Below are 12,817 nucleotides of genomic sequence, written 5' to 3'. Positions count from 1 at the left end.
CGATACATGTATGAGTAGAAAGACAAATCCTACTATAATGCAGTTTTTAAAAAATATGGGGAAAACCAAACAAAAAAATTATCCCCACTTGGCAAATTGAGATAGTGGTTTCTCTGCAAACCCAATAGTAGTGGCACTTTTTAGATAAGTGAAAGGAACCCAGATAATACAGTATTGAGAAGGGCTTTTTTCCATTCACTTGGAGATTCTACACACTAATAACAAAGCTTTAAATCTACTTTGGTTCTAGTTTAATCACACACCTGTTTTTTTTTTGTTTCTTCAAGTAAATTCAATGGTATCACCCCCCACCATACCAAGCTATTTTAAACTCATTTGACATTTCTTTCATTTAAGTTTATTTCCTCAGGGTTAAAATTATAAAATGAAAATATCAAGTCACAAATTAAATGTAAAAAAATATACCTCGGTAACTTCAAACAGTGGTAAATGCAACATACAAACTTTATTTAACAAAAGTAACAGGTAATGTCAAACAGGCACTTATATTAAGAGAAAAACTGACTAGAAGAAATTTTAAACACCTTACAATAAGCTACTTGCAGTTGCATTTAACTGAGCTCTGTTGCTGTGAAGAATACAGCTCATGCACAGGTAAGGATGAATGATTTGTACATTTTTCAAGTATTCACTGAATACTACCTTATATACACATATACATTAAATTTGCGAAAGATTTAATTGATGATCCCAGATAGACTTCATTTTTGTTGCTCTTTTGGAAGAGGTCGTCTAAAGAGAAGAATATGGGGTTCTGTGAAAAGAAAAAATGTTTAGTTTAATATGGTTAACAAAACAACTAAATTGATTCAACTATTAATGGGATTATTGTATCTAAAATGAACTTTGCTTCAAAGTCACTGTTAACAGCTGTTGAAGGAAAACTTTTCTGATAATTAGAACATTCTTCTGATATTTTAGCCTGGAAGCAAGTGTAAATAGAAAAGCTTTACCTTCTTCTACCTTTACAATCTCCATTCCAGTGAAAAGAAAAATATTCTATTGGGAAAGTACATTCCCTTCAAATCAGCTACTAGCTCTCAACGCTACTGTACATTAAAAACAACCAGGGATCCAGGTGCTGTGGCAGATGCCTATAATCCCAGAGACTAAGGAGGCTGAAGCAAGAGGACTCCAAGTTTGAGGCCAGCCTCAAACTTAGTGAAAGTCTATTTGAAATTTAAAAAAAATTAAGGACTGGGGATGAACCTCTGTGATAAAGCTTCCCTGGGGTTTAATCCCCAATACCAAAAAACACACACTACCCCACCACAAACCCCAAAACAAAAACAAAAAAAACAGGAACCCCTACCTCCATAGAACCCACTGTCAATAGATGGAGCCCCAAGAATCTACAGTTCAGTTTCTTAGTTGCTTTTGTATTTTGGGGGGAAAGGCCCATTTGATGAGGTACCCCAATACTAAGAAACATACGAATATGGGTGGCACATGTACGATCATAAGCTATCTAATTTACCCTTACTGTAGCAAATTCCTTTTTTTTTTTTTAATGAAGAGCTACAGAAGTTCCAGGTAATGACAAAATACTTTAAATACAATTAACAATGACAAATATTAAAACAGAACTATTTAAATTATTCTTGAAGGTAGAATAATGTAATATTCTCATTCCTATGGAATAGTAATGATCTCCAGGGACAGAAGGAATCAGTCATTTAAAAAAGCCAAGTTTATCAGAATCACTTTAAGATATCACTGAATGTTCATGTTACTAAAATTTGATAAAGCCACTATTTTAAATTCAGTTGCCACTTTGTAGCAAAACTTACCTGGCTCATGAATCATGTAATGAACCCAGCCTAGACTCTGTTGGACACCAAGTCTCCTCCACTCCTCTTCAGACATTAGATGAGTTTTGGGTACTTGTTTGGAAAGTTCTCTGGGTAACATGACATGCCTGTTAGAAGATATAACCAAATATTAGTGATCTGCATCTTTCATACAAGTATCATTTTAAACATGTACCTTTAAGTTATTAAAAATTGTGTGGTAGAGTGTATATAGCTCAACAATAGTGTTTGCCTGGCATGAGGGGAGGCTCTGGGTTCGATTCCAAGCATCACAAAAAAACAAGGACACTAATAGCTTGAGTTTTGCCCTCAAAACAAAGTTCTTTAAAAGAACTCTATGTTACAATGTCTTTGATGTTATTCTTGAGTATAGGAGTCAAGAGTATGCTGTGTTCCTAAGCAGAATACATTTTATTTTGGGCAAACTTTTTAACAGAATGCTTGCTTGAAGTCAAGAGTATGCTGTGTCCCTAAACAGAATACATTTTATTTGGGGCAAACTTTTTAACAAAATGCTTGCTTGTAATTCAATCTTCTCCATTTAAGTCACATAGTTACATATCCTAGCCTCACCTACAGCTAGGTTTGGTCATGAAACCAATTCTGATCAACAGATAATCAGAAAACACACAAATTTGTGAAAAATACCCTCAAAGGAAAAGAACTTAACCAACTCTTCTTTTTCTTCTTCCTGTTGGAATGGAGGGTGGGTGGTAAGGCAAAAGAGGTTAAGAAGCCTGTTTCCTGATAGTAAAGCTCTCATTCTTGCCCTGGACTACTGGACTTTTACCTTATGGGAACAAAAATTTAGGGTAGTTAAATTTTGTGTCCTGTTAACAGTAGATCAATAGCAGAAACAAGTTATTGTATACTGCAGAAATTGCTTTAGACATAAAGTACTTTGTTCAAAATAAAAATTAAAAAAATACTAATACAATTATACATGTATTTACAACTTATATAGACCTTCAGTTTTCCAGTAAGTTACTTATAGCCAAAATAGTCTTCAATGTCAAATCAAGACTATGTACAACTGGTACATTGATGAAGTTCTTAAAAACAAAACCATACCCCTTGTTCCCTTAGAGAATTTAATTTCCATAAAAAGATCTTTACAAAAGACAATCCTCAGCCCCATATTTATCATTTCCAGGGATAGTAAGAGTTGTATACAGAGCCAACCACAATCACTAACCCATTTTTATGACCAGTATGGGATATCTAACCTGTCTCTAAGTCAGCTGGCTAGGTGATTAGTGCAATGCAGTCACATTTTAGCATATGCAAAAACTGAACCCATAAAAGTTTGGTGCTTAAAATTGGTTATCAACTTAATTTTACGGCCAGTTAGTTATGTACCAATTTAGTATTATTTACAAGGCAAAAGTAAGCCTTAGAGCAAGTTATGTAGACAGATTATGCTCACTACCACAGACCATAGAATTTCCACCAATTCCAGTGAATTATAAGGGGATTTGTAGTACACATCAATAATCACTCATTCTTGAAAAGCTGCTTAGCTTTTTAGGCTCTACAAAAACTCCTTGTATATTCAATACCTTGTATATTGTTGATTAGTATCAAGACAATGAAATGCTTTTGTACACTTGCTTTCATGAACAGAATATCTACATAAATGTAGAATTATTTAAATGTAGGTTTCCAAGTCTTATCTTCATAAACCATAAAAAACTGGCTCTCCTTCGTTGGAGTTAAGAGGCAAAAATTTTTAAGTAGATTTAAACTCACATAGTGATTCTACCTATATTTTACTACATGGTTGATAGTTTCCAAAATAACTGCATCCAACTTTTACTTCAGTTGGAATAACAGTACAGATATTATTTTTGCCACTGGGGATAGATCTCTCATGAATGTGAGAAGTTTTTACCCCTGGATACATCTCAGCCCAAGTATTAATAATTACCAAGAGTTAATAATCCTCAGTTTTCTTCCTGCAAAGACAAGACTCCCATGATACTAGAGAAGATATGGCATCCATCTAGTTTATAGCCTTTACAAAAGGCATGCAAGTGCAAGAGAAAGGACTAGTTTGCAAATACAAAAGAAAAAAAAGACTGCTCACAGAAAAAAGAAATATTGCATGTAGCACCACTATATACAAACCTCCCTTGATTCACACCTCAGTGGTGAATTATCAGTATGTACTCCCAGCTTTCAGGAGATTGTTAACCTGCTTAAGGTTAAGTGGCTTGGTCAATTAAGATCAGCTCCTTCAGGTGTGCAGGTACACACCTGTAATCCTACCCACATAGGCAGAAGAATAGCTCAGTAGGAAAGCATTCCTACGGTTAATTCCCCAGTATCAGCAAAATAAAACCAGAAACTTAAATTATATTGAGTTAGAATAAAGTATTTCAGACATGCCAAGATATTCTTCTATACATTGGCACAAACAACGTTGTAAATCAGATTTAGTGCCTATCATAGATCATTTGAGTATATTAAAAATGAAGAGACCTAACAGATGTCAGATTAGTATTTTAGTCTAATTTTAATAGTATGCCCTAGAAGAAATTAAAAAAAAAGTTTACTCTAAATACTTGGTTCCAGATTGTTCCAAAATTTATAATTTGCCAAATTTTAGAAAGATACTAGTTTACATTCAGTCCCTTGTTGGATATCCCCAGTTGGGATAATTACCACTGAGCAGTGTGTAGTTACTACGTAAAGATTTCAAATGCATGTAGGGCCAGAAAAGTGATTTTTTTTTTTTTGCTAAGAATATGAAGCAATTCAAATAATACTAACAGTTAAAACGGCCTGGAGTAATTCTGCTTTCATCCTGTAACCTCCCCCTGACTAAGGTTGAGGGCAAAAAGGCCACCCTCTCAAAACGTAAATTTCTTCCTCAAACAGCATTCTTGGAAATCTCTTCTAAGAGGGCAAACAAAAACAGGGTCACCGTGGCCAAGGGCAGCGTTTCCCAGAATGCACACTGTAGTTATGAGCAGGAGGGCCAGGGGTGGCCTGGTCCTTGCAGCCACGCCCCAGTTAAGTTCGACACACAACAAGGCCACACATTTAAACATCCCCTCCTCCCACAATTCCTCCTGCTAAATTCCACTGGTTCCAGTTGAGCCGCTACTTTCTAGTGCGCCGCCGCAGACCCAATTTGCTCACAGTGAACGAGCAGGGAAAGTGCCTAAAATCCACTCGGGTTCCCCACTGGGTCCTGGACCGAGGCCCGGTCAACCGTTGAGCTGGGCGTGCCCGCACCCTCGCCGCCGCCAGCGCTCCAGGGGACAGGCGCCTTTCTCGGGGACTCCCCTCAGCCAACGTGAAGAGCAAGCGTTTCCCCAGGGCCCGCCGCGACCCGGGGCCCGCCGCCCCCGACTCCGCGGGGCGGAGCCTCCCGGGCCGGTTCCGGTTTGGGCACGAAACCCCGGTCGTGAGCGCCGCTCCTCCATCTCGGGGTTGGCGAACAAAGGCCTCCTCCATGCGTCCCGACTCCGGGGCGGCGAGGGCTCGGAGCGACCCCAGCCCTCCACCTCCCGCTGCAGCCCACCTTCGCCACCTCCCGCCTCCCCCTCGGCCCACGCCATCCCGCCAGAAGAGGCCAAGTGGGGTCCGCGAAAGCCGCTCACCGGTACTCATAGTGCTCGTCGAAGTACTTGTCAGAGTAGTAGATCTGCTTATGGGCCATACTGCCGGCGCGCAGCGGGGCGGAAACGAGGCGGAAACCGGACTGCAGAACGGGCGAGGCGGAACGCACGTCCGTTTCAGGCCAGGGCAACGACTCGACTAAAACCAACGACCGCAGGCCCAACGCTCTGGATTTGAATCCGACAGCCCAGCGCTGATTGGGCAGCAGCTCCGACCAATCAACTTTCAAGAAACCACTAGAGGGCGGAGACAACGCCCAGCCTATCACTGCGCCTTCAACACGGCCTTCTCTTCTGGTTAGCCAATCAGAGGTCTGTTGCGAGGTTACCCCAGGGAAAAAGTAAAAGTTTGGTGAGGCGCCGAGTGGGCGGCCCAGAAGGGCAGGGGCGTGGTCAGAGGAGGGCGGAACCAGCACGTTAAGAGCAGCAAGGAGCGTGCGCGGGGTTTTAGAAAGTTCCAGGGTTGCGGAGCCGTTGTGCGCGGACCTGTGGGTGGGTGAAATATCGCGGGGTTTGGCGGGACCGGAAGCGCTGTCCGCGGGGCTCTGTGCGGAACGGATCCCTTGGGTGAAGCCAGGTGCTCCCGGCCTCCTCCGCTCCATCTAGTTTGAAAAGGGTTGAGAAGCAGGAGGGCAGAGGGTCTGAGGAGGCGGCTCACCTGTCCCCAGGTGTGCCTGCCGCCCCGAGCCTGACTTCGGAAGCGGCGGAGGCCGGGAAAGGTGGTAGGCCTTCCCTGTGGCCACGCCCCGCCACCCAGGTGCGGGGAATTCGGCCCCTGAGGAGTTCGCAGCCGCCCTCGGAGACGACGCTCCGACCCGCTGACGGATTAAAAGTGATTTAAAACTGCGTCTCCTCGCCCTGTGCCGAGTCCTAGCCTAACACTTCGTTCACCTTAACCACGAAAGCACGCCACGAGGCAGAGAGCGGCCAAGGGCCCCCTTTTCCGCAGTGAGCCTGTGTCATTAGCCCCAGTTTGTGAAGAGTCTTTAGAAATGTGGGCTCCAGCCCCGCGCGTGCCCTCGCGGCTGCCCTCACGCCCTGGGGCCCGCGGGCGAAGTGCCGAGACCCACAGGCAGGTGCCCGCAGGGTGTTTTCTGATGGAGGCCTTTTCCAGGTTTCACAGCCCACTTTTGTTCTCTAACTTATAGATAAAGGAGGGAAGAAAGGAGCTCTTCTGACTTCATGTAAAGGCACTAATTACCTCCTGGGATTGGAAGTGCGATTAGGGTTTTTAATGTGATGACATATAACGGTTCTTAACCCTCGAATTTAAGATCTCTGCTGGACATGGTGGTGCATGCCAGTGATATCAGCGGTTTTGGAGGCTGAAACAGGAGGATCACAAGTAAGAGACCAATCTCCAATTTGGCAAGAACTGTCCCCCCAAAATAAAAAGGGCAGGGAAGGTAACATGGTGGTAAAGCATCCTGGGTCAATCTTCCAGTCCCCGAAACAAAACACCTTCAGGTCTCTATTTAAGAATTCCCTCCTATGAAATGTCTTAAAATCACCCTCTTTAGAGAAATTACCTTGCTTTTTTCCTTTACTCTCTGTTGCTAAAATTCTGTGGGCTTCTTGCCCACCGTTTATTACACTTTGAAATTGCATGTTTGCTTAGGTATTGTTTTCCCGGATCTGCACTGTATATACTCTTCCTGTGTCCACTATAGAGGATATGTCTGCTTCCTTCCCCACTCCATGCCTAGCACAATACCAGAGTCCTTTGCACAGGAGAAGCATACAGTAGTAGAATATGCCTAAATAGGCATCCTGTACTGTGGCAGTAAAGATATGAATTAATTGTTAAGGGAGATAACGAAATTATGAACTTTCTGGCAAAACCAGGAAAAGTTTTCTTGGGGCAAGTCTTTTGAAAGAGCTCACCACTCAAATGCCACTGATCCCAGTGACTGAGGGAAGAGGATAGCAAGTTGGAGGCCAGCCTCAGCATGTTGCTAGGCCCTAAGCAACTTAATGAGACCCTGTCTCATGAGAAAAAAATAGAAAGGGCTTGGGATATGGCTCAGTGGTAAAGCACTCCTGGGTTCAATCCCCTGTACAAAAAAAAAAAAAAAAAAAAAGATGGAAAATTTCAGTAATCAATAATCAACTCCATATACCTATAACTCAGCTTTGGCCATTACCATTTTGCCAATCATGGGCAAGCTTTTTATTTTTCTTTATAAAGAGATATCAGGTCATTTTACTTTTAATACTTTCAGATATATCTCTACTGTGTATGTGCATCTCAAGAAAAAAATTTTCAAATGTTTACTCACCAGTTATTATGTTTAGAGTTCTTTAGTATTCTCTGAGAGCTGGTTTGAATTAGATTTCCCTGATTATCTCACAGAATACTTTTTTTACAAATGGTTTGAATCTGCATCTAAACTTCAACCAAAATTCATTGTATTTTGTTTGTCTCTTTTAATCATTCAACAATCTCAGACACACACACCACCTTTTAAAGTATCAATTTATCAAATCAGGTCATCTGTCTAAAGCATTCCACTGTTTGGATTTTTATCATTTCTTTCTTGTATAAATTACTGTCTCTACCCCCTGTTTTTCTTTTTTGCCTTTTTTGGCGGTACTATAGATTGAACCAAGCCTTGCAGTGATAGGCAAGTACTGAATGAACTACCTCCCCATATCATGCACCCCTCCATTAAAAAAAAGAAGTTTGGAGACAGGATCTGTCTAAGTAGCCCAGGTGGCCCTGGATTTATAATCCTTCTGCCTCAGGCTGCTGAGTAGCTGGAGTTACAGGTGTTCACCACTATGCCCAGCATATTTCCCGTATTAAAGTCTAGTACTAAGGTTTTAAAAAAAAAAAAATCCATGTAACTAACAAACAATTAGTAGACTCATATGGAGTCCAGCTCCAGAATGAAGCCCTGTCTCCTTTTATTTTTTCCTTTTTTCAGTGCTGGGGATTAAGCCCAAGCAAGACTTTAGCACATTGTAGGCAAGTACTCTGCCACTGAACTACATTCCAAACCCAGAATTAGGTTTCTTACTCTATACTGTTTCTTAAAATTCCACAGGTAGAAAACCAGGAGAGAGGGGAGGGCTGGGTGTGTTGGCACACGCCTGTAACCCCAGCTACAGGATGTTGAGTCAGAAGGATGTCAAATTCACGGCCAGTATTGGCAAGACCTCCATCTGGAAAATAAAAATAATAGAGTTCCTCTGGGTTCAATCCCCAGTACTGAGAATTAAAGGAGAGGGAGAGGGAGAATGTAAACCAGGACAGGGGAATAGGATGTGGAGATCATGAAGAGAAAGTGATGTAAAATGAATCTAGGAGGACTGATGTGGTAGAAAGTTGCCCAGTGATGTCTACATCCTAATCTCTGGAACCTGTGAATATGTTTATGTTACTTTAGACACCAAAGAACTTTCCAGATAAGTTTGGTTTTTTTTTTTTTTTTTTAGGGGGGTCAGGAAAGGGCCTTACTGGGGATTGAACTCAGTAGGCACTGAACCCCACTGAGCTACATCCCAGCCCTATTTTGTATTTTTATTTAGAGACAGTGTCTCACTGAGTTGCATACTACCTCACTGATGCTTTGGCTTTGAATTCACAATCCTCCTGTCTCAGCCTTCTGAGCCACTGGGATTACAGGTGTGCGCTGCTGCCCGGCTCCAAATAAGATTTTGAGATGTTACAGATGGGCTAGGTTTATGGTTCAGTTGGCAGAGCACTTGCCTAACCTGTGTGAGGCACTAGGTTCAACCCTCAGCACCACACATAAAAAAATAAAATAAAGGTATTGTGTCCATCTACTATAAAAATATTTTTTTTTAAGGAGAGAGAGAGAGAGTTAGTTTTTAATATTTATTTTTTAGTTCTCGGTGGACACAACATCTTTGTTGGTATGTGGTGCTGAGGATCGAACCCGGGCCGCACGCATGCCAGGCAAGCGCGATACCGCTTGAGCCACATCCCCAGCCCTATAAAAATATTTTTAAATAAAGATTTTGAGATAGGAATCTTATACCGGATTATTGAGGTGGGCTGATGTTATCACAAGGGTCCTTTATGGGAAGAAGACAAGAGGGTCAGAGAAAGTGCTGTGACTTGAGCAAGAATAAGTGATGTGACATGAGGCAAGGGAGCAGGTGGCCTTTAGAAGCTGGGAAAAGCAAGGAACAGATTCTTCCCTAGTTTCCAGAAGAAACTCAGTTCTCCTGGCACCAGGACTTTATCATGGTAATACCTATTTTGGACTTTTGACTTCTGGAACTCTAAGCCAATAACTCTAAGCTCATTTTAAACCATTGAATTCATGATCATTTGCTAAAATGACAATAGTGAAGTAAGACAGTGCATTGTGTCAGCCTAGGAAAGGATTCTTGGACTCTCTGCTAAGAAATCGATTCCTTTAGATTACTGTCAGTCTTTCTGATAGTCTCAGTAAGGAAGTAGCAGATCAGATGAGATAAAGATAACCGAGAGGAATGTGGAAGATACACTAGAAGGAACTACAGGTGATACCTGTTAGGAACTTGTGGCAGTCAGCAGGATGTTTAATGAGGATTTCCATCATGACAGCAGGGTTGATTAGGAAAGAGTAGATCTAATTCCAGTAGAATTAAATATCTCTGCTGTGTGGGGGAGGGGGTGTGCAAGGGCTTGAACCAGGTCTTCAAACATGGCAAGTGCTCTATCAGCCCCCGCCTGCTTTATTTTTTTATTATTATTTTTTTAATGAGTCTTCCATAAGTTTAGGATTTAATTAATTTCTGTTGGAAAAGTATTGGCCCACCCTAAACTAAGGTTAGAGCATGATGAGATTATCACATCTTCGACCTACTACCTGGAACTGCTTGACTTCACTAGCATATCAGTGTCGTGATAAAGAGGCCAATGGCCGAAGTATCTCCAGCTGGTCCATATTCATTCAGCAAATAACTTACCAAGCAAAGTGCTGGGCAGTGTCCTAGGAGAGCTTTATTCCCAGGAATAGCTTGATTCTGCTGTTCCGAATAAAAGTGCTAACTCTTTAGAAGGCACTTTAAATTTTGCATAAACATTGTTCATTGTCCATTTGAACCTCTACATCAATCATGTAAAATGGGCAAAGTGCATAAAAGAAGTTCAGCTACAAAGCCTTCTTTGATTAAAACTTCTGAATCTACATAAGACAAAATTTTACATGTGTGTAGGTAATAAAAAATGTTACCAGTGCATCAGCACACACCTCCAGCAACTCTGGAGGCTCAAGCAGAAGGATCACAGATTTGAACCTGTATCAACAACTTAGTAAGACCTTTTTTAAAAATAAATAAATAAACAGGACTGCTGATGTAGTTCAAGAGAAAAATGCTGCTGTGTTCAATCCCTAGTAAACTCCCTCCCGCCAAAAAAAAAAAAAAGTCAATAGTAAGTGAATTATAACAGGGAATTCTATGTGTAAGGAGTAGATCAAGAACATAATTAAAAATGTGTTTACCTTTCCCTACTAATGTAGGCAGCACAAGGTAGGTCATGAACTAATTCAGAACCACCAGTACGGAGTCAAACTGAAGGTAGAGCTCCAACTGCTTACTGTCTGTCACCCTTGATATTTATCTAATGTCTGTGCATGAGGGAGAAGCAGATTGTATGTGCCATTTCAGTGACTGCACCCTTGCCGTTCAATATGTTACTGTACATTTATATATAACTCTGAATTTAAAAACTTAATTCCCACCTAACTCATAGCACGCTTCCTAGTATGCTTTATTCAATTTTGTTTTAAAGATACAGAAATAAAATCAAAAATACTCTCCTTACTAATTTAAAAGAAATGTACAATATTAGATGACCCCTCCTCTGTCACCACAGATTCACCCACTCATCATGAGGCAGGATCACCATCCCAGATTAAAGCCCTGGGCTAGAGCTTGTGTTTTATTTTTGGCTGCCTGACTGCAAAGCCACTCATGCTTGAATGCCCACACAGTCTGCTGTTGCCCCAGGTTTCCTGGACTACCCTGACATTAGTCACCACCAAAAAGTTGTTTTGAACCTGAGCAGTTCTTTTGTTTTAAGGAGCAAGTATAAGACAAGCTCAGTTAACAAATACATTAAGTCATCTCATTATGGGAATAAGGAATTAAAATTGTATGCTTTCTATTGAGTCAGAAAAACAATCAAGAGATTTTCCAATGAAAGGCTGGTTCTTCATCAAAATCATATAAAAACCCCTGACAGAGAGTCACTGATGATACCCTCTTTGGGACCCCTCCCTCACTGTGGGAGCTTTCCTTGCTTGCTTCTAACAAATCTGTTACTGAATTCTCACCCTCCATTGTCTGCATGCTTCATTCTTTGGGTGTGTGAGACAAGAAGCCTCCAGCATTCACAAGACTTGTGTTACAATATCATTGCAGTCAGTACAGAAGAATTCTGTGACTTCAAAAGTGAAGGAATTTCTCCCCACCAGCAAGAACACTCTTCTGTGGTAGTAAACGTCAATTCAATTCCATTCTGACTCTTCACCAGGACACAGCGTCAGATCCCACACGTTGTGGGCTTAGTCCTAAGTACTGCTTCCCACACTTAAAGCACCAACTACTCTGATCAACAAGCCAATCTGGGTTCCCATGACCCCCCTGGGAACTGGACTAATTTGATCAGGTGGCTTATAGAACTCAAGGGAACACTTATGCTGACTAGTTCCTGATGCAGACACACAGGTGGAGAGGTGTGGGATGCAGGGAGCATGAAGCTTCCAAGTCCTCTCCAGGAACACACCTTCTTCCAGGAACCCCACATGTTCAGTTATCCTGAAACTCTCCCACCCTTGTCCTTTTGGGTTTTTTTTGAAAGCTTCATTACAAAGACAAGATTGATTAAATCACTGGCCATTGGTCATCAACTTAGTCTCTTTCCCTTCCCCAGAGGTTGTTGATGGGACTGGAAGGCCTGACCCTCTAATCCATCCTTGACCTTTCCAGTTACCAGCCCCCACTCTGAAGCTTGATGAAGGCTGCCAGTCACCAGTCAACATTAGCATACAAAAAGACACCAGTGCTTCAGGGATCCCAAGGATTTTAGTAGGATCAATATGCCAGGAATAAGGGAACTAAGACCAAATATGTTTCATAATATCACAATGAAATTCACAACATGAACAATATAAAGAAAAAAAATTTAATAGGTGCAAAAAGAAAAACATTTGATAAAATTTACCACATATTTATAGTACAAACTCTTAATAAAACCACTGCTCACTGATAATAACATTGTAATTACAACTAAGAGGAAAGTTTGTTAGCCTAGAAATGGTGTCTATTAAAAAAGGGTTAGCAGAATTCTTACGAGGGAAACATTAAAGGCATTCCCTTTAATTGTTTCTTTAGCTTCAA

At 41.3% G+C, this 12,817-nt stretch overlaps 1 protein-coding gene across 1 annotated transcript; it reads right to left on the bottom strand.

Moving 5' to 3' along the window:
- Positions 1-447: 447 nt before the first annotated feature.
- Cks2 (CDC28 protein kinase regulatory subunit 2) lies at positions 448-5,641 on the bottom strand. Its single transcript, XM_005340223.4, has 3 exons — positions 5,441-5,641; positions 1,812-1,939; positions 448-775 (listed from the first exon to the last, which is right to left on the bottom strand). The coding sequence occupies exons 1-3, from the start codon at positions 5,497-5,499 to the stop codon at positions 723-725; spliced, it is 240 nt and encodes a 79-aa protein (XP_005340280.1). The 5' UTR covers positions 5,500-5,641; the 3' UTR covers positions 448-722.
- Positions 5,642-12,817: the final 7,176 nt, after the last annotated feature.

Source organism: Ictidomys tridecemlineatus, chromosome 13, assembly GCF_052094955.1.
Source record: "Ictidomys tridecemlineatus isolate mIctTri1 chromosome 13, mIctTri1.hap1, whole genome shotgun sequence".
Classification (NCBI taxonomy): Eukaryota; Metazoa; Chordata; class Mammalia; order Rodentia; family Sciuridae; genus Ictidomys; species Ictidomys tridecemlineatus.
This window is presented reverse-complemented; position numbering and strand designations above follow the sequence as displayed.

What these genes read in the sequence shown, in the direction of transcription:
- Cks2 (XM_005340223.4), bottom strand. Translation starts at nt 5,499, where the DNA reads ATGGCCCATAAGCAGATCTACTACTCTGACAAGTACTTCGACGAGCAC. An exon ending in GACGAGCACTATGAGTACCG is followed by an intron (nt 1,940 to 5,440) that starts GTGAGCGGCTTT and finishes ATCTTCTAACAG; the next exon opens with GCATGTCATGTTACCCAGAG. An exon ending in TTACATGATTCATGAGCCAG is followed by an intron (nt 776 to 1,811) that starts GTAAGTTTTGCT and finishes TTCTTTTCACAG; the next exon opens with AACCCCATATTCTTCTCTTT.